General features: G+C 40.6%; 1 protein-coding gene across 1 annotated transcript in view; it reads left to right on the top strand.

Annotated features, from left to right (window-relative positions):
* The first annotated feature begins 2,317 nt into the window (after nucleotides 1-2,317).
* Nucleotides 2,318-19,415, top strand: part of farsa (phenylalanyl-tRNA synthetase subunit alpha) — a 29,398-nt gene continuing 12,300 nt past the window's right edge. Inside the window, exons 1-5 of the mRNA XM_060901568.1 lie at nucleotides 2,318-2,493; nucleotides 2,939-3,076; nucleotides 7,155-7,253; nucleotides 7,374-7,492; nucleotides 18,529-18,621. Coding sequence (XP_060757551.1) covers nucleotides 2,347-2,493; nucleotides 2,939-3,076; nucleotides 7,155-7,253; nucleotides 7,374-7,492; nucleotides 18,529-18,621 — 596 coding nt within the window. The 5' untranslated portion in view covers nucleotides 2,318-2,346. The remainder of the gene's footprint in view (nucleotides 2,494-2,938; nucleotides 3,077-7,154; nucleotides 7,254-7,373; nucleotides 7,493-18,528; nucleotides 18,622-19,415) is intronic.

Below are 19,415 nucleotides of genomic sequence, written 5' to 3'. Positions count from 1 at the left end.
GGCCCCTTACCTAAAAGTTTGACAGCTCAATGCCTGGGTATGGAGAAGACTCTGTGCCATACACAAATACACAGAAGATATTGTTTTTCAGTGAAATGCACAAAAGTTACCACACTGAAAAGCAAAACCTTTATTGCATTGCACCTGTGTCACTTTATCACTTTAATGTGTCAGACAATCTACATTTAAATCCACACTGCTGCAATGCATTTGACTGAAATTCCTTTTAAAATAAAAAAAGCAATCACACCACTTTAAAAAGTGAAATGAAATGCCCAAACCATATTGCTTTTCATTAGTGACATACAGAAAATGTTATACATTAAAAAGCAAATTTTTCATTGCATTGATCTTACCTCATTTTGTCTCTCCAGTGAAACACAATCTGCAGGGAAATGCTTTTCTAAGAATTCACTGCTGACCTTCAGAAATGAAGGTAATTTGTTGGATTGCATTTCAATTTCATCAGTGCATTGCAGTTGTGCCACACTGAAACATAATCACTGTCCAATCACAGCACTAAACTATACTCAAGGGTGTGGTTGTAATCAAAATACCACCAGATGACAACAAGGCTAAAATGTAAAAATACATAACTGATTAAACACACCCTGTTATCCAATAGTCAACCAACTAAGACAGCTTAAAGGTGTATTATGTACAGTTTCTCAAAATTGGTCAAGATTAGATATCTATCAGTTAAGGGTGGCACAGTGGTTAGCACTGTCACTTCACAGCAAGAAGGTTTTGGGTTCAAGCCCAGTGGCTGATGGGGGGCCTTTCTGTATAGAGTTTGCATGTTCTCCTTGTGCCTGTGTGGGTTTCCTCTAGGTGCTCTGGTTTCCCCCACAGTCCAAAGACATGCAGTTAGGTTAACTAGCTACTCTAAATTGTCCAGAAGTGTGAATGGTTGTTTCCCAAGCCTGGGAATGGGAGGGTTGTGTCAGGAAGAGCATCTGGCGTGCGTAAAACTGTGCTCTAATTAATATGACATGTGGATCAGTATGGTGACTCACACATATAAGTGGGACAAGCTGGAAGAAGTGAGCAAGATATCTATCGGTTAAGCTCCTTTCTTCACCTATGAACACAAAGTGGTGGTTCAACTGGAGTTAGCAGTTGAAGATTAGGGAAAAAAATCACCTGGTATTTTCCCAGTCTTCAATCTAGTTTTGGTGAGTCTGTGCCCATGATAGCCTCAGATTCTTATTTTTGACAGGTAGGAGTGGAACCTGATGTGGTCTTTTGCTGTTGTAACCCATCCACCTCAAGGTTTGATGTGCATTCTGAGATGCTTTTCTGCTCACCACTGTTGTAAAGAGTAAATATTTGTGAAACTATAGACTTCCTATCAGCTCAGACCAGTCTGGCCATTCTCCTCTCATCTCACTCATTAACAAGGTGTTTCAGCCTGCAGACATTTCACTCACTCACTCAATTGTTTTTCACACTATTCTGTGTATGGGGCGGCACGGTGGTGTAGTGGTTAGCGCTGTTGCCTCACAGCAAGAAGGTCCGGGTTCGAGCCCCGTGGCCGGTGAGGGCCTTTCTGTGCAGAGTTTGCATGTTCTCCCCGTGTCCGCGTGGGTTTCCTCCGGGTGCTCCGGTTTCCCCCACAGTCCAAAGACATGCAGGTTAGGTTAACTGGTGACTCTAAATTGACCGTAGGTGTGAATGTGAGTGTGAATGGTTGTCTGTGTCTGTGTGTCAGCCCTGTGATGACCTGGCGACTTGTCCAGGGTGTACCCCGCCTTTCGCCCGTAGTCAGCTGGGATAGGCTCCAGCTTGCCTGCGACCCTGTAGAACAGGATAAAGCGGCTAGAGATAATGAGATGAGACTATTCTGTGTAAACTCAAGAGTCTAGGTACTGTTCTGTGTGAAACTCTCAGCAGTTTCTGAAATACTCAAACCAGCCCATCTGGTACCAACAACCAGAGATGACATTTTTCTTCATTCTGATGTTTGACGTGAACATTAACTGAAGCCGTTGACCTGTTTGGGCATGATTTCCCCCCATGGTGCTGCTGCCACATGATTGCCTGATAACTGCATGAATGTGCAGGTGTTCCTAATAAAGTGGACAGTGAATGCAGAGGTTGTGTATTCAGCTTCACATTAATAATAAGAAATGGCATCACAACTGGAGTTAGATGAGGGGGAAACACACACACACATATATAAAATGATTATTTATTTATGTATTTATTTTTAAAATTACCACACAACCATGTTGGTGGAAATAACTTTAGAACAAAGAAGAAGACGAAGTCACGGTTTGGGAAGTGTGTGCTGTCGACGTCACATCCGGTCTCTCCGCCCTCAGACAAGCAGTGGAGGTTTTAAGCATGGCGGATACCGGTGTGTTAGAATCCCTCTTGCGACTAGTGGAAAAGGTTGACGGTGGTATTGACAGTCAGGATGTGGCGGACAGTCTCTCAGTGGACCATCAGGTCGTTGTTGGGGCTGTAAAGAGTCTCCAGGCTCTCGGAGAGGTGAGTTTTTAAAGCAGCTCTCAGGGGAAGCTTAGCATTAGCATGCTCTCATTCACTCCGCTTGGACTGATGCAATAGCTGCGTAAATGTCTTGATTAAATAATTGCGTTTTATGGGAAGAATTGTACTCACTTCCGGGAAAGCACGAACACTGTCTATAACTGTGAACCTGTATGTGGAGTAATAACACAGTATCCAACACTAATGAGCAGTTTACCAGCTCAGCCTGTCTAATGGCTCTGTGTGCTGTATGTGTACTGCAGCTGGTGGGAGAGCTGCTCACTCAGAGATGGGTTTGTGTCCTGGGTAGTGGTTTATTTCCCTTCTCCAGCTTGATTATTAATCCACTTGTTATTCATCTATTATGCCAGGTAGCCTGCTGCAGTGTATAATGTGTTATCGTGCACAGGCCTGTTATGTTTTGTGTGATCGAATGTATTTCCAGGTGATTGATGCAGAGCAGCGCTCCTCCAAACACTGGGAGCTGACCGGAGAGGGATGTGAGATCGCTGAGCAGGGAAGCCATGAAGCCCGGGTGTTTAATGCCATCCCTGAAGAGGGAATGCCTCAGAGCCAGCTCATGGTGAGCAAACATGAATGAATGAACCACCACTGCCAGATAGCTATTTGCATACCTACGTGTATGTAGCGGGCGGCACGGTGGTGTAGTGGTTAGCGCTGTCGCCTCACAGCAAGAAGGTCCGGGTTCGAGCTCCGTGGCCGGCGAGGGCCTTTCTGTGTGGAGTTTGCATGTTCTCCCCATGTCCGGTTTCCCCCACAGTTCAAAGACATGCAGGTTAGGTTAACTGGTGACTCTAAATTGACCGTAGGTGTGAATGTGAGTGTGAATGGTTGTCTGTGTCTATGTGTCAGCCCTGTGATGACCTGGCGACTTGTTCAGGGTGTACCCCGCCTTTCGCCCGTAGTCAGCTGGGATAGGCTCCAGCTTGTCTGCGGCCCTGTAGAACAGGATAAAGCGGCTAGGGATAATGAGATGAGATGTGTATGTAGCAGCCAAATACATTGACCGTACACATTCCACAACACACACTGCAATGTAATATGCACTATATGCTCAAAAGTTTGTGGACACCTGACCATCACAGCCACATGTGCTTGTTGAGCATCCCAGTCCAGATTTAGTCCCCCCCTTTGCTGTTATATCCTCCACTCTTCTGGGAAGGCTTTACACTAGATTTTGGAGGGTGGCTGTGGGGATTTGTTCATTCAGCCACAAGAACATTAGTGAGGTCAGGAACTGATTGTGTGGCACACATTTCTTCCACTCCAAACTTTGCAAACCATCCCTGTGTCCGAAATCGCTCCCTACTCACTATATAGGGCACTATATAGTAGGGACGCTATTTTGTAGTACTGTCTGAAACCTTAGTGAGGATTATTTACACCCTGTATGGTGCACTTAAAGTATCCCACAATGCGTCACGAAAAGTAGTGTACAACCGATGGTCACTAACCAAAGCAATATATCCCATCATGCATTGCAGTCGCGCTGAAAGAAATCAAATTAAAAGTCTCAGATTTGATTTAATAAAAGGCAGCGGTAAAGAAGAAAGTGTTCAGCCTTGATTTAAAAAAACTGAAAGATGCAGGCACTTTGTATTGATTGTGGGAAATACGCTCAGTATAATATGTATTTAGCACAAAAATACATGCATGGATTTATTATTTTGAAAACCCATCAGCCGGCTGATCTGGCACATTTTAATTGTGCGACGGTAATGACATAAATACCAGCACGACGGACTAGTGTCTGAAAGCATTTTTTCATTTTACCAATGAGTTCACTATATAGTCCTCTACATAGTAACTCCCTATGTAGGGAGTAGTGAGCGAGTGAACGATTTCGGACACAGGGCATGTCTTCATGGAGCTTGCTTTGTGCACAGGAGCATTGTCATGCTGGAACACGTTTGGGCCTCTTTGTTCCAGTGCAGGGAAATTGTAATGCCACAGTGTATAGAGACATCCTATACAATCCTGTGCTTCCAACTTTGTGGCAATGGTTTAGGGAAGGTCCACATTTGGGAGTAATGGTTGTGTCTGCATACTTTTGGCCATGTAGTGTATGTAGAATACAGAAATAAACTACACGATGTGTAAAGAGCGGCAAACCTTTACTTTTCTAAGTGTGCCATTTTAAAACAAAGTGGAATAAATACAGTTATACAACAGCTCTGATTGGTTTCAAAGTGTTGATTGATTAACAGTAATTTGCTAAAGGCATTGTTGACTGTTATTATTCACTGAGCCTGAGATGGATAATTGTTTTAGTATAAATACACCGGTTGTTTTATTATTATTATTTATATATTTTTATTTTATTTAAAAAAATTTCAGTCTTCAAAAGTGCCATGCAAGTGTAATAACAGTGTGGCACAGAGTTATCACTAATCGATGCCAACTCACAAAATACTTTGTTTTGAAATAGATCAAATAGCCTAAATCACAATTCCACCTTACCTTTGAATAATTTTAGACCAAATTTCGTAGCATCTTTAGTGAGTTTAGGAACAGCATTTTCTTTCATAATTTGTAATTCTTCCTCACTTACAGTGACAAAACGATTGGCCGCCGTTTTGCCGAGTCGCATGAGGTGATTATCGAGAAATAGTCTGAATTTCTCGACCAATCAGCTTCTGCAATTTTCTATAACCACCTGTATATTTATCCTAATTTTCTATAGTAGCAGCTCTGACAAGATTATATTAATGCACTCCGTCATAAACAGAGAGACTTGTAAAAGTGTAATAAAAATAAAGCAAATAAAAAAAAACCCACATGTAACAAAGAAACGGGTATAATTGTTCATGAAACTTTGTGCAAGGAGATGTTTAGGGAAGAAGTCTTGGGTGCTTTGTACCTATGGTATTAGTATGTCTGCCACTGCAGAAAAGTCTTCTGAACAGAGTACTTTGTGCTTTTCAGCTTTTCTTTAGCTGCATTTTTGTCTTATTAACTTCAAGAGAGAGAAAAAGAGAAGCTGGTGAGGGAATGACTGTTTATAGCTGCTGTAACAGTGATAACAAGCACTAACTTCTCATGGTTTCATAACATCAAATGGAACTATAAATAGTTAAAAGTATGGTGCATCATGCATTTATACATTACAGATTGTAATAATTGGAGAATTGCTGTGGTTGACGAGGACTAAAACAGTTTGTGATGTGCTGTTACAGGAAATTAATCCACTGAGCCACATCCCATCCACCAACCATGGTTTACATTACATTACATGGAGGATATTACGCGGTTGCACGATGATATGAAGTTTATGTTCGAGTGGTGAACAAATTCATGAGTGAGCGAAGCAAACAAGTGTAAATTTTTTTTCAACATGAGAAGATGGACTTTATATCTTCCCGCCATCATATAATGTTCTTTATATTGTATAGACACATCCACAAAAAAAAATACACAAGTTGATCAGAAGAATTGTAATTTTGAACCAGTTTGCCATTTTGACAGCGTGCATCAAATCAGTGGGAAAACACTAGGAGTGACGTCATTGGAGTGAAATATCGGGAATTATTATACATACAGGACACTTTTTCGATGGGATAAAAACATGTATTCTATTCCCTTCTAGCGGGTTTCATTCATTTGGTTTGATAGCATGCAATATTATTAGTATATCGCTTATCCTATGTGTATTACGCCACTCTACCCAATGGAGAATGAGTGTTGAATATGGTTTATGATGTTGCATGGTTTTCAAGACATGACGTCACATGTTAGAGCTGATGCAAACATCCAATATGAGCGTTTTCTGCTGTGCATGCACAAGCATTTTTTTTTTTTCTCGCCAGGAAAGAGAAAGACGTGTTGAACACCTGAAGGGCTACCAGAACTTCATTAGATGTTCTTCACGCATATTTACAAGAGAAAACATACCAACACATTGAAAAACTGGATAAGAGACATGTTGGTGATGTAAAACTTCCATGCTAGTGAGTGACTGTGACAATTTGTAAACAAACATGGCCGCCAGGTTTTGCTTCCTGAAAAACGGAAGATTTAGAAAGAATTCCCCCCGTTCTTAACTTTTTGTAAAACCTATAATTGTTCCATCGAATGTGTATGAATAATAATAATATTGGCTGGCTTTTTTTGTGGTCTATCAGATGTATTCCATTCAGCTAGCATGATATTGAATTCCTCTTCAACTCGTTCAATATCATGCTAGCTGAATGGAATATATCAGATATATCACGAAAGAAAGCCAGCCAATATTATTTAAATATGTCACTCAGATCCGTGATGTAGTTCATATGGAAAAATTCGAGTTTTTCAACACGAAAAGGTAAACTTCAGATCTTCAAGCAAACGTGATTTTTATTATATAAACACATTCACAAACAAAAAGTACCCAAGTTTATCAAAAACAATTCGTCGATTTCCTCACGAGTGACATAGAGATTTATGTCACGGTTTTGGTTCTCCATGTCCCGGATGTAGCTCGTATGAAAAGTATGAGTGGTGTATTTCCCACTAAAACGCTCATGTCCATATAATGTATTGCATTACAGGCATTTATCAGAGACACTTATCCAGAACGACATACAGCAAGTTCAACAATTTTTACCTCATCTTTATTTATTCCTTACATGTTCCATTACTCAAGTGTATTCCCTTTGGTACAGAAACTAGCCAGTGGGAAAGTGGGCTTCAGCAAGGCCATGTCCAACAAATGGATCCGTGTGGATAAAGGTCATGAGGGAGGCCCCAGAGTGTTCAGAACGGTGGGTTTGTTTTGGCACAAATACAAGCATCTCTGACAGCAGTTACTTAAAATTCCGAGTCAGTAGAGTGTGGGTGGAGATTATAGGCTGTGTTGTAATGGTGCTTTGTGCGTGTTCTAGGTGGAGAGCATCGAGGACACGGTGAGACAGAAACTACAGCTAGTGCAGAAGGGCCAGTCTTCTCAACTGGAGGAGAAAGAGAGGAACGAACTGAAGAAACGGAAACTGCTCACAGAGGTGTAAGTGCAGCTGATACGATCAGCTTTTAGAGACAACAGCTCTCTCTCTCTCTCTCTCTCTCTCTCTCTCTCTCTCTCTCTCTCTCTCTCTCGACAGTTCTGTGATGTTTTTGACCCTGGAACCTTTTGTTGGGGGGAAAAAAATCTAAAGCAAGGTCTGATCAGTTCATTCCAATGAGTATATCTGTTTAATAAATCAGTCACTAGGCTTGTGCATTGTTAAAGCTTGGACTTTTAGATCTAATAATAGTAATAGAAGTTTGCATGTTCTCCCCGTGTCTGCGTGGGTTTCCTCTGGGTGCTCTGGTTTCCCCCACAGTCCAAAGACATGCAGGTTAGGTTAATTGGTGGCTCTAAATTGACCGTAGGTGTGAATGTGAGTGTGAATGGTTGTTTGTCTCGATGTGTCAGCCCTGTGATGACCTGGCGACTTGTCCAGGGTGTACCCCGCCTCTCGCCCATAGTCAGCTGGGATAGGCTCCAGCTTGCCTGCGACCCTATAGAACAGGATAAGCGGCTACAGATAATGGATGGATGAATAATAAGTATAATAATTTAAATTTATATAGCGCCTTTCTCAAAACCCAAGTTCGCTTTGCAATTATAGGGAGAAGAGAGAAAAAAAAAAAAGTCCACCAAATAGAGGTCAGGATGTCATTCCAGTAGTGTAGCAGCCACAGTCCCACCAAAAGGCACACGAAAACAAGCCCCACACTGCCAGCACAGACGCCGCCGGGCAACATCACTCAGAACACCACACCTTGAATCCACAAAGCGAGCACAGACGTACCACCATGCAGAGCGCTGGTATGTACCAAACCACCTGCACAGCCACTGCGACGCCACCAAGCAGCGTCGCTTGGGACATCACGCCAAGCACTAAAGCACTGCTGCACAGAGCGCTGGCCAACCACGATGTTAAAATGAGCAATGAGCTCACTGCAGTCCATAGCTAGGAGCACAGACATCGCCCATAGCGAACCAAGGCCTGGAGGGAACCGACGCCCAAAACTGGGTCTGGAGCTACACCACAACCGGCAGACAAAAACACTCAAACAAAAACAAACATCAAACTACACAAAAATAAATAAATAGCTCTGGTGAGAAGCAGCAGCCAGAATGCGCACTACGCACTCTCAACCGGAAACAGAAATGGAGTTTCCCGACAAGATGTTCTTAGTAGCTTTAGCTGCCATAATTGTAAATTATGGCAATATTGGAAGTGTGAGGTGTTATTTTATCATTTGCATGTTCATGTCTTTGAGCCAGCAGATGGCACTAATGTTCTGAAGCATCAAACCAGCTGATACAGTAGTTAATGTGAGCAAGTGATGTACTACTGTAAGACCTTGTACTGTATTAACCTTCAAAATTAGAATGGCCAAATGGCATTTTTAGCAGTGTTGTAATAAGTAATGTACGTTTTAAGCATGCTGTATTATTACTAAGCAGTTTTCACAAACGGTGGTTTCATCAAGATCTTAAAAAGGGCTCCTACTATTGCAAATATTGTCAAATAATATTTCTATGAAGATTAGTAAGTACTTTCCTAATGCGCAAGCTTATTCATAAAGTAGAATGAATACACCTACATTTATTATATCTGCATATACCATAGTTACAGTGCTTTATTTCTATTGATTTTACACCATTTCACTTCTTACTTTGTTACATTTTAATCACAGTCCACAAGCACTGGGCTTGATCCTTGCGTTATAGGACAACAGTCCAGCTCACCTTTCTGGCTTGCAAAACACTGGTTTAATTAATCCAGTATACAACCCCAATTCCAAAAAAGTTGGGACACTGTGTAAAACATAAATAAGGACAGAATGTGAAGATTTGCAAATCATGGAAACCCTACATTTCATTGAAAATCGAACAAAGACAACATATCAAATGTTGAAACTGAGAACTTTTATTGTTTTTTGAAAAAGATATGCACATTTTGAATTTGATGTCAGCAATAGGTTTCAGAAAAGTTGGGACGGGGCAACAAAAGACTGAAAAAGTTGTGTAATGCTAAAAAAAAAAACTAATTTGGTTAATTGGCAACAGGTCAGTAACATGATTGGGTATAAAAAGAGCATCCCAGAGAGGCGGAGTCTCTCAGAAGTAAAGATGGGGAGGGGTTCACCGCTCTGTGAAAGTCTGCATGGGCAAACAGTGTAACAATTTCAGAATAATGTTCCTCAATGTAAAATTGCAAAGAATTTGGGGATCACATCATCTCTGGGACATAATATCATTAAAATATTCTGAGAATCTGGAGAAATCTCTGTATGCAAGGAACAAGGCTGAAAACTGACATTGGATGCCTGTGATCTTCAGGCCCTCAGGCGACACTGCATTAAAAGCAGATGCGTGTCTGTATTGGAAATCACTGTATGGGCTCAAGAACACTTCAGAAAACCATCGTCTCTGAAAACAATTCATGATTACTGCATCCACAAATGCAAGTTAAAACCAGATAGAAACAATATCCAGAAACACCGCCACCTTCTCTGGGCCTGAGCTCTTTTACGATGGACTGAGGTGAAGTGGAAAATTGTCTCGAGGTCTGATGAATCAAAAGTAGAAATTCTTTTTAGAAATCATGGACACCACGTCCTGCAAGCTAAAGAGGAGAGGAACCACCCAGCTTGTTATCAGTGCACAGTTCAAAAGCCAGCATCTGTGATAGTATGAGGGTGCATTAGTGCACATGACGTGGATAGCTTGTACATCTGGGAAGGCATCATTAATGCTGAATGATATATACACGTTTCAGAGCAATATGCTGCCATCTAGACAAAATCGTTTTCAGGGAAGGCTTTCCTTCTTTCAGCAAGACAATGCCAAACCGCTTTCTGCACATATTAAAACTGCATGGCTCTATAGTAAGAGAGTCCGGGTGCTAAACTGGCCTGCCTGCAGTCCACACCTGTCTCCCATTTAAAATATTTGGCTCATTATGAAGCGCAAAATATGACAAACGAGACCCTGAACTGTTGAGCAACTGAAAGTGTATAGCAGGCAAGAATGGCGCAACATTTCTCTTTCAAAACTACAGCAATTGGTCTCCTCAATTTCCAAGCATTTACAGTGTTGTTAAAAATTGGGGATGATGTAACACAGTGGAAAACATGCCTCTGTCCCAACTTTTTTGAAATGTGTTGCTGACATCAAATTCAAAATGGACACACGTTTTTCAAAAAGCAAAATTTCTCAATTTCAACATTTGATATGTTGTCTTTATACTATTTTCAATTAAATATAGGGTTTCCATGATTTGCAAATTACTGCATTCTGTTTTTATTTACAGTTTACACAGCGTCACAACTTTTTTGGAATTGGGGTTGTATGCTAAAAGACCTACCCTCAATCTGCTGGTTTAAAAAAAAAAAAAACCCTCAAGGAGTAATAGCAGTTCAAAAATAGCCCATATAACCCATGTGCAGCTTATTTAAATGCACTCAGACTTGCCCATTCCCATCCACTAGCTAGCTGTCCTTTATCACACAGCAGCTAACGACCAGGGACGGTGTGGGCTAACGTTTCATGAGAGACGCATGAAGCCAGCACTGCATCTTTTTATTTTTATTTATTTTTATTTTTTTTGAACTACTGCTCCTGCTGCATCACAGGGCAGCCGAGCAGACTCTGAGGAAAGTGCCAGCTGCCCTCTTCTGCCTGCATGAGCTCACAGACGCCTGCGAATAGCTAGTGTTGCTGTAATTGACTGAGGAGTGACCGTCAGAGTATAGCCATAGCTGTAAGATTGTTGAGATTTGTAGTTGCACTCGTATCTTCTGCTGATGATGTGAACACTTTTTTTTTCTGTTGTGCCACTTGGGAGCCTGCATTCAGAGTTTTTATCCCCCGCTGGCCGAAAGGCCCAAAGGGGGATTATGTCGTGGGGATGTCCGTCCTTCCGTCCTGGGAAGGGTGCTCACCTTCTGAAATCAACTCCTCTCACAATTTTTGGAGGAATTTCACGAAACTTGGCAGGATTCTTTGTTATATGTCGGTAATACACATATTGTAATTTTGTTAAATTCAGTCACATTTTACTAGAGTTACAGCCCTTGATTAACAAAATTATAATTTAAGAATTTCATGAGGTTTTTTTTCCTTCTAAAATCAACTCCTCTCACAATTGTTGGAGGAATTTCACCAAGCCTGGTAAAAGGCATTGTTCTATGACAGTAATACACATTGCGATTTAATTTCGTTTGTGAAAATTTTACTAGCGTTTTGACCCTTGATTAAATAACCTGTACTTTGACAATTTCATGAGGGTGTACGTTCTTCTGAAATCAACTCCTCTCACAGTTTGTGGAGGAATTTCACCAAACTTGTCAAAAGGCTTTGTTATATGACACGTATTGAAATTTCGTTTAATTTGGGCAAATTTTACCAGAGTTATGCCCTTGATTATTAACAAACTTGTACTTTGGCAATTTCATCAAGGTCTGCTTGCTTTCTGAAATCAACTTCCCTTACAATTGTTATCCCCCGCTGGCTGAAAGGCCCGAAGGGGGATTATGTTGTGGTGATGTCCGTCTGTCTGTCCCAGGAAGGGTGCTCACCTTCTGAAATCAACTCCTCTCTCAATTTTTGGAGGAATTTTACGAAACCTGACAGGATTCTTTGTTATATGTCGGTAATACGCATATTGCAATTTTGTTCAATTCGGTCGCATTTTACCAGAGTTATGGCATAGTTGCCAGCGGGAGATATTGTGCTCTCAGAGCACTCTTGTTTATATTTGTTTATGCATTTGAAGATATAATTTACTCATTTTAGTTGAATAGATTCTTTAAATTAGTTCATTTTCATTAACTTTCCGATGCTGACTGTGGGGGTTGTGTTGTGTGCAGCCAAAAACAAATGCCATCCTGAATACAAAACCTACAAATTTACTGCTTCATTCCTTTTCAGCAGGTTTGGGGTTATGGTCTTAGTGGCATATTAGGGACATTGTAGGTTTAAAAAACCAACAGCAAAAAAAAAGCTGCTGAGGCAGGGGGTAATATTCCGGGTGGTAAAAAAAAAAAAAAATCAGGATTTCTTACATTAAAGGCATACGTTTTATGAGAAAAAGACTTGGATATTTTCCAAGATTATAAAGTTATAATTTTGGAAGGGGGGGGGACTCAAATTCCAAGATGAAGAAGTCATGACTTTACGAGAAAAAAATAACTCTCATGCTTCCCAGCCACCTGGCTGTATTGCATTCTGAGAAATGTAGTTGAAAATCTCTCAGCGCTTTGTTATATTGCACAATCGAGGAGGAAAGGCTGCATTTCCTATAACTCTTGACTCAGCCGTGGCATCTGTGGTGTGATGTTGATCCAGCCTTGCAAAATGAAGCAATCTGGTTCCTTGACAAAAAACACTCTTTGCCAGAATTTTTCTCTTCTTGTAAATTTGTTGGTGCATTCATGTGCTATGGAAATTATGGTAAATACCAAATGCCGACATGGAAAGCACACATGAACGCCCCCTCTTGTGGTATTTTCCACTGGGCAACTCGTAGAAAATTTTGATACACGAGTTGCCGAGATGAGATGAACTTTAACCTTTCAACATGGCGGCGAGCGTGGCATTCAATGTGTTAAGAAAATCTCTACTTGTCATGATCCGGAAATATTCAGCATTATTTACCTTTTGACTTTTGATAACTCGTATTCCTGCTCCAGCTGATGAACTAGGCAATCTATAATTGTTTTAGCCAAATAACAGGCCTGATTCTGAATCTGGTCCACCATCTTTAATTTGTCAACAACAACAAAAGCATGTGAACACAACACACTGGTAAATACCACTTCCCAACTGGAAAATATCATCTTCCCATAGTACATGAACGCAGCATGTGACCATAATCTCAGAATATCTGAGTTTTTTTTTTTTTTTTAAATCAAATGTTTCTGAATTTATTCACAAATTCTGAGAGGTTTGTTTTCTCAGAATATATATACATATATGTAATTAGTGTGTGTTTAAGGGCTTTATATTAACTTTTTTGCTCACCGGCCACTGTGGCTAGTGGTTTTCCCGAGTCACTAGCCATTCAGCCTTTTCACTAGCCACAACTTTGTTGCCAGGAAATCGCAGTTTTTTTCTTCACCATGATACGTTAAAGTTCAGAAGATCTAGATTTAATTATGAATGGCAGCGTATAATGTATCTCTACAGTAGCACTCAAGTATTCAGTGCTGTTAAGGTAGCTCCCTATATGAAAACATGCAACCAATTCAGACAAAAATATAAACAGAGTATTCTGTTTATTGAACTCAAATTCAAGCCCCTTACAATATGAAATATCGTATAATATGAAAAATAACATTCAGTACAGCTGAACTGATTCTAATATTAAAAGTCCAATTCAAAACATTTATCATTGAAAAACATTTGATGTTTTGATATGCAAGTATTATGTATATTATGTATTATCTATTAATTGTGTGTGTGTGTGTGTGTGTGTGTGTGTGTGTGTGTGAACATGTGTAGAGAGAGACATTAAATGTCCTCATTACATTCATCACCAGATGAGTCTGAATGGTCCATGAAAAATGGTCTTCATGACCTGAGGCTTCCAGCAGGCCATAAGTTGAGAAGTTGAGTGGAAAGTTTCAACTTATGTTTGGCTTGGATAACTTTGCCTAAAACATAGTGGTGTGTACTGATTTTTTTTTTTTTTTTTTTTTCCCCCAGAATTTTTTTTTTTGTGTGTGTAGGTGTAACAGATGCCAGATTGTTAAAGGAACAGTCCACCGTACTTCCATAATGAAATATGCTCTTATCTGAATTGAGACGAGCTGCTCCGTACCTGTCCAAGCTTTGCGCGACCTCCCAGTCAGTCAGACGCAGTCAGACGCGCTGTCACTCCTGTTAGCAATGTAGCTAGGCTCAGTATGGCCAATGGTATTTTTTGGGGCTGTAGTTAGATGCGACCAAACTCTTCCGCGTTTTTCCTGTTTACATAGGTTTATATGACCAGTGACATGAAACAAGTTCAGTTACACAAATTGAAACGTAGCGATTTTCTATGCTATGGAAAGTCCGCACTATAATGACAGGCGTACTAACACCTTCTGCGCGCTTCGGCAGCGCATTGATACGGAGCTCAGATATCAATGCGCTGCCGAAGCGCGCAGAAGGTGTTAGTACGCCTGTCATTATAGTGCGGACTTTCCATAGCATAGAAAATCGCTACGTTTCAATTTGTGTAACTGAACTTGTTTCATATCACTGGTCATATAAACCTATGTAAACAGGAAAAACGCGGAAGAGTTTGGTCGCATCTAACTACAGCCCCAAAAAATACCATTGGCCATACTGAGCCTAGCTACATTGCTAACAGGAGTGACAGCGCGTCTGACTGCGTCTGACTGACTGGGAGGTCGCGCAAAGCTCGGACAGGTACGGAGCAGCTCGTCTCAATTCAGATAAGAGCATATTTCATTATGGAAGTACGGTGGACTGTTCCTTTAATGTATCTTAGTTCCATAGGCTACATGGTTAGGTATCTTTTGTCCTTATTGCTTGGGCCAGATCAAACCATTAAACAAGCTTAAATTATTCTTACTCTTGCCACATACATGATTTTTTCCAAAACTGATTATATTCAGTTCAAACACCATTAAAAGTAATTTCAGGAATAGATCTCTTGTGTGAAGTGTAATTCACCCTCTCATTTAAATATGCCAAACATTTCTCAGTGCGCGCTTTGCGCATCACGGACCTCGGTGATTTTAAAATGCTGCTCCGGCTCTGCTCATCTCTGCCCCTTTTTCCCTGAGCAGCAGGGTTTGAAACTCCAGCTATACGCCGCCACATAGTGCACTTGTCAGTCATCAGCAACTTTGTTGCTTCATTCATTAACCACAGGTTACTGTATCACTGATTTTATCTGAGACGTTAACGAACGTTCTAAACAATTCTAACGTTGTCAGAATGTTTATGCAGGTGCTCATGGGAGTTGTAGGCGCATAATATTACATTGCAATGCGTTTATTATATCGGATGCCTTCAGAGAAAACTACAATTAAAATATATTGTCATACCACAGAATAAACCACCCGCCAAAGTGGCTAGTGGGACTAAAGTTATTACCCGCCAAAGCCAAATTTTACCCGCATTTGGCAGGTGCTAATGTAAAGCCCTGATATATATAAAAGAAAGAATACTGACCTCGGCCCAGAGGACCTCAGTCAGTACTTTCAAGACCTCGGTCATGGTATTTCACGATACGGACCTCCCAGCTGGTAAATAACGTGTGTGTGTGTGTGTGTGTGTGTGGTTTGTTTGTTATATGGGTCCGTCTCAGAAACTGGTCTCTCATTTGGGACATTATGGTCAAAAAAAAAATTTTCTAATTTTACTTTTTTTTTTTTGCATTTACTGAACACTCAATGTTTCTTTTGTCATGTTTAATAAGAATAAAGATAGTATCTTGCTTTATCTGGCCTCCACTGTGGAAATTTTTTTTTATTACAATTCAAATGCTTTTGTAAAATTGATTTACATATAAAACAATTACATCATGAAGAATTAAAGCCCCTCCTTCACAGATGAGTGAAAATATTGAATAAATTTCCTCTTTTTGATTGCTTGGGTTAAAAATGCCAAGTTATGATGACTGAATTGATTATTCACTTAAATATGAATAATCTGATACCCAAAATGTATTTGATATGGCGAAATGGGACACAATGGAAAAATCAGGGACACACCGGAAAGATGAGAATAACGGCGGTGGTAAAAGAACAGCGACTGTACCAGCTGAAGGTCGCGCGGGTCTCTGCTGCGGCACACGAGCAACGGGACATCACTACCGGACGGAGCGTGAGGCGGGGGCGGGGCAAAATGACTGGCCATAGATTCTATCAAAAGTTCGATCTAAATTGACCATGGTTGCAAAATATTGGCCAAAAATACGCAAACGTTATGAAATATGAAAGTAAGATGAAAAAGAAACGTTTTATTGCCTTATACTGCAAGACTAAAACAAAATAAAACTGTCAAAACTCGCCTTTTCAGTGATTACGTCTGAACAGATCACCCGCGTAACAAAGACCGCAAATGGAAGCACGATCAACTTCTAACTGTTGGAGTGGAAAATTCCATTCTACACATGCAAATTGTTAATGTGTGTCCTTCCCCGCACACAAATAACACGCTACGGTAAAAAATAGACCACGACTCATTTTATAGCTCAGAAATTCATACAAGACCAGCTACCATCGTAACATTCTGTAAGAAACATATTCTATACCTAACTTTCAGCTTTCATTTTAAAAAACAAAATCGCAGACGTGTAACTAAATTTTTATATGGCGTAGTGATTTTAAGTTACTACTTTTGGTGAGGTAGTGACCTTAACCCTAGGGCTTTCCATTTAGATCAAAACACACGATCGTATTGGTTTTGGCTATGCGGAAAATGGAGTTACAACGGTGATCAAATATTTTGTGTGATGTTTTATTACAGTTATGATTATTCTGTGAGCGCACCAATTCTTAGGTGTATAAAGTTACAACTTAAAATACAGTTAGTGATAACTGTAGACTTTTCAGTGGACTACGACCTTTTTAAGGGAATGCGATGTAGTCAACCATTTGTCATGTCCCAGATCAAGCTGCCATTTTTCCACAAATTTGCAGAATTTTTGCCAAATTCTGAATGTTCACATCAAAGATTTAAGTTTTGTCTGGATCATTTCTTTCATCATTTTATTTCAAATTAAAACCGACATCACCATTCAAAACCGTATAGTTTATTGACTCTGAGTATATTTAGTGCGGTACCCCCACAGTACCCAGTTTCTGAGACAGATATATAATAATACACCATCGTACAATCTCCCTCAAGTTGGCTACACTGCACATCCTTATTTATTTATATCTCTGGCATTTGGCAGATGCCCTTATCCCGAGCGACTCTGCTTTGAAGTCTCCATCAATAAATACCTTCTGATACTTGTTCACTAGGTCACAGACTAAGAATACCATCTTATCCCATTATTTCTGCTGTAATATGGTTTTCATTTAGAGAGTGAGACAAAATCTCTACATTCAGTTTAAGGGCACGGTGAAGGTAGCTCCGTTCTGGTAGGAAGGAAAAAGCCATTGTGTTTTGTTTGTGTGTTTTGGGGCTAGCTGTCGTTGGTCCAGCTGCACGGCTTTGCCTGGTTCTAGTGAATTTAATATCACAAATGGATGCACCGCAGAGTGCAGATTGCCCTTTTGATCCAGTTTGTCTATGGCATTACTGCTCACTGCGTCTTGTTTGGTCTTTTAAGCTAAAGTCCTCTCATAGTAATGAAGGCTGAGATTTGTGTACATCCTGGGATGCACTGTAATTAGTTTAATAGCTTTAGGACAGGGCGGCACGGTGGTGTAGTGGTTAGCGCTGTCGCCTCACAGCAAGAGGGTCCGGGTTCGATCCCCGTGGCCGGCGAGGGCCTTTCTGTGTGGAGTTTGCATGTTCTCCCCGTGTCCGCGTGGGTTTCCTCCGGGTGCTCCGGTTTCCCCCACAGTCCAAAGACATGCGGGTTAGGTTAACCGGTGACTCTAAATTGACTGTTGGTGTGAGTGTGAGTGTGAATGGTTGTCTGTGTCTATGTGTCAGCCCTGTGATGACCTGGCGACTTGTCCAGGGTGTACCCCGCCTTTCGCCCATAGTCAGCTGGGATAGGCTCCAGCTTGCCTGTGACCCTGTAGAACAGGATAAAGCGGCTAGAGATAATGAGATGATGAGAATGAGCTTTAGGACATTTTTGATGTAGCTGTGGACCATTTTGCTTCAGTGGGAAATGTTCCTCATGTTTTTGTGGGCATACCTGATCAGTAGGTACTATACCTCAGAATGAACTTGCTCATTCTGTTAAGAACTGAATTGGTCATCTGCCAAGATTCTCTGAACAAGCATGAACCAGCCCCTGACCACCATGAATGTCTCTGAGAATGAGTAATTAACCCTTAGATTAGAAACACTGATCTGTATTGGCCTGCTTCGTGTGCTTATGTTTGAATTCTGTGGTTTTTCAGGACAGTTAAGTCTTACTGGATCACCAAAGGCAGCAACTTCAGCACCACCATCACCAAACAGGAGACTGAACTTACTCCAGAGATGATTTCTAGGTGAGCTGTTCACCATCAGGGTCCTGTTTCCCCACCATGTTAGTGTTTATTACAGGTGCATTCTTTCTACTGTTTACAACATTAAAATAAAAATAAAACATCCCCATTAGAGATGCATCCTAGATTTTTCCACATGCTTCAAATCATTTCAAATCCTGAACTAAGCTGTTCTAGACCATTTTAGACAGTTGGAGTTATAAACAGTGGAGCAGCATTACAATATGGATCACTATTACACGAAAACTGTTGTAACACAGTCAGCTCATGGCTCCCAGAATATAACTTTATGCAGTTGCATTCGGGATCTCAGCAGTCTCAGACTCGGAAGATGATTTACTTGAAAATACGTTCAGATGGTTCGAATGCAGCAATACGTCTGCGGTGAATGTCACGCGTCCAGGAAACCTGCTTCAATTTGTCCAACTACAGGTCTGCACAAGATTTCAACAAACGAAAGTTACAGACTTTTTTTCCAGTAAAACCAAGGACTAAAATGTGCTGTGTTATGCGCTATGCCTGAACTGTGCTTAATGTGCAACAATCATTTGTTCTATTCTTTAAACGCTTCTCGTTTACTTATGATATGCAGTTAATTATTACATGATTTGTTCATATTCTTCTCACTGCTATTGTAATTTTATAATGACTTGTAATTAACTCAGCAGTGCTACTATGCTGTATAGAATTATGCTTACAATTGTTCAGAGCAGACCAACACTTGTATTTTTAATACCTTGCAATGCAAACATGGGATGTTGCTTTAGAAAAAAAAAGTTTTGTAAAGAATACATTTT

This window comes from Neoarius graeffei, chromosome 20 (assembly GCF_027579695.1).
Source record: "Neoarius graeffei isolate fNeoGra1 chromosome 20, fNeoGra1.pri, whole genome shotgun sequence".
NCBI lineage: Eukaryota > Metazoa > Chordata > Actinopteri > Siluriformes > Ariidae > Neoarius > Neoarius graeffei.
Note: the sequence above shows the minus strand (reverse complement) of the source record. Positions and strands in the feature narration are given on the sequence as shown.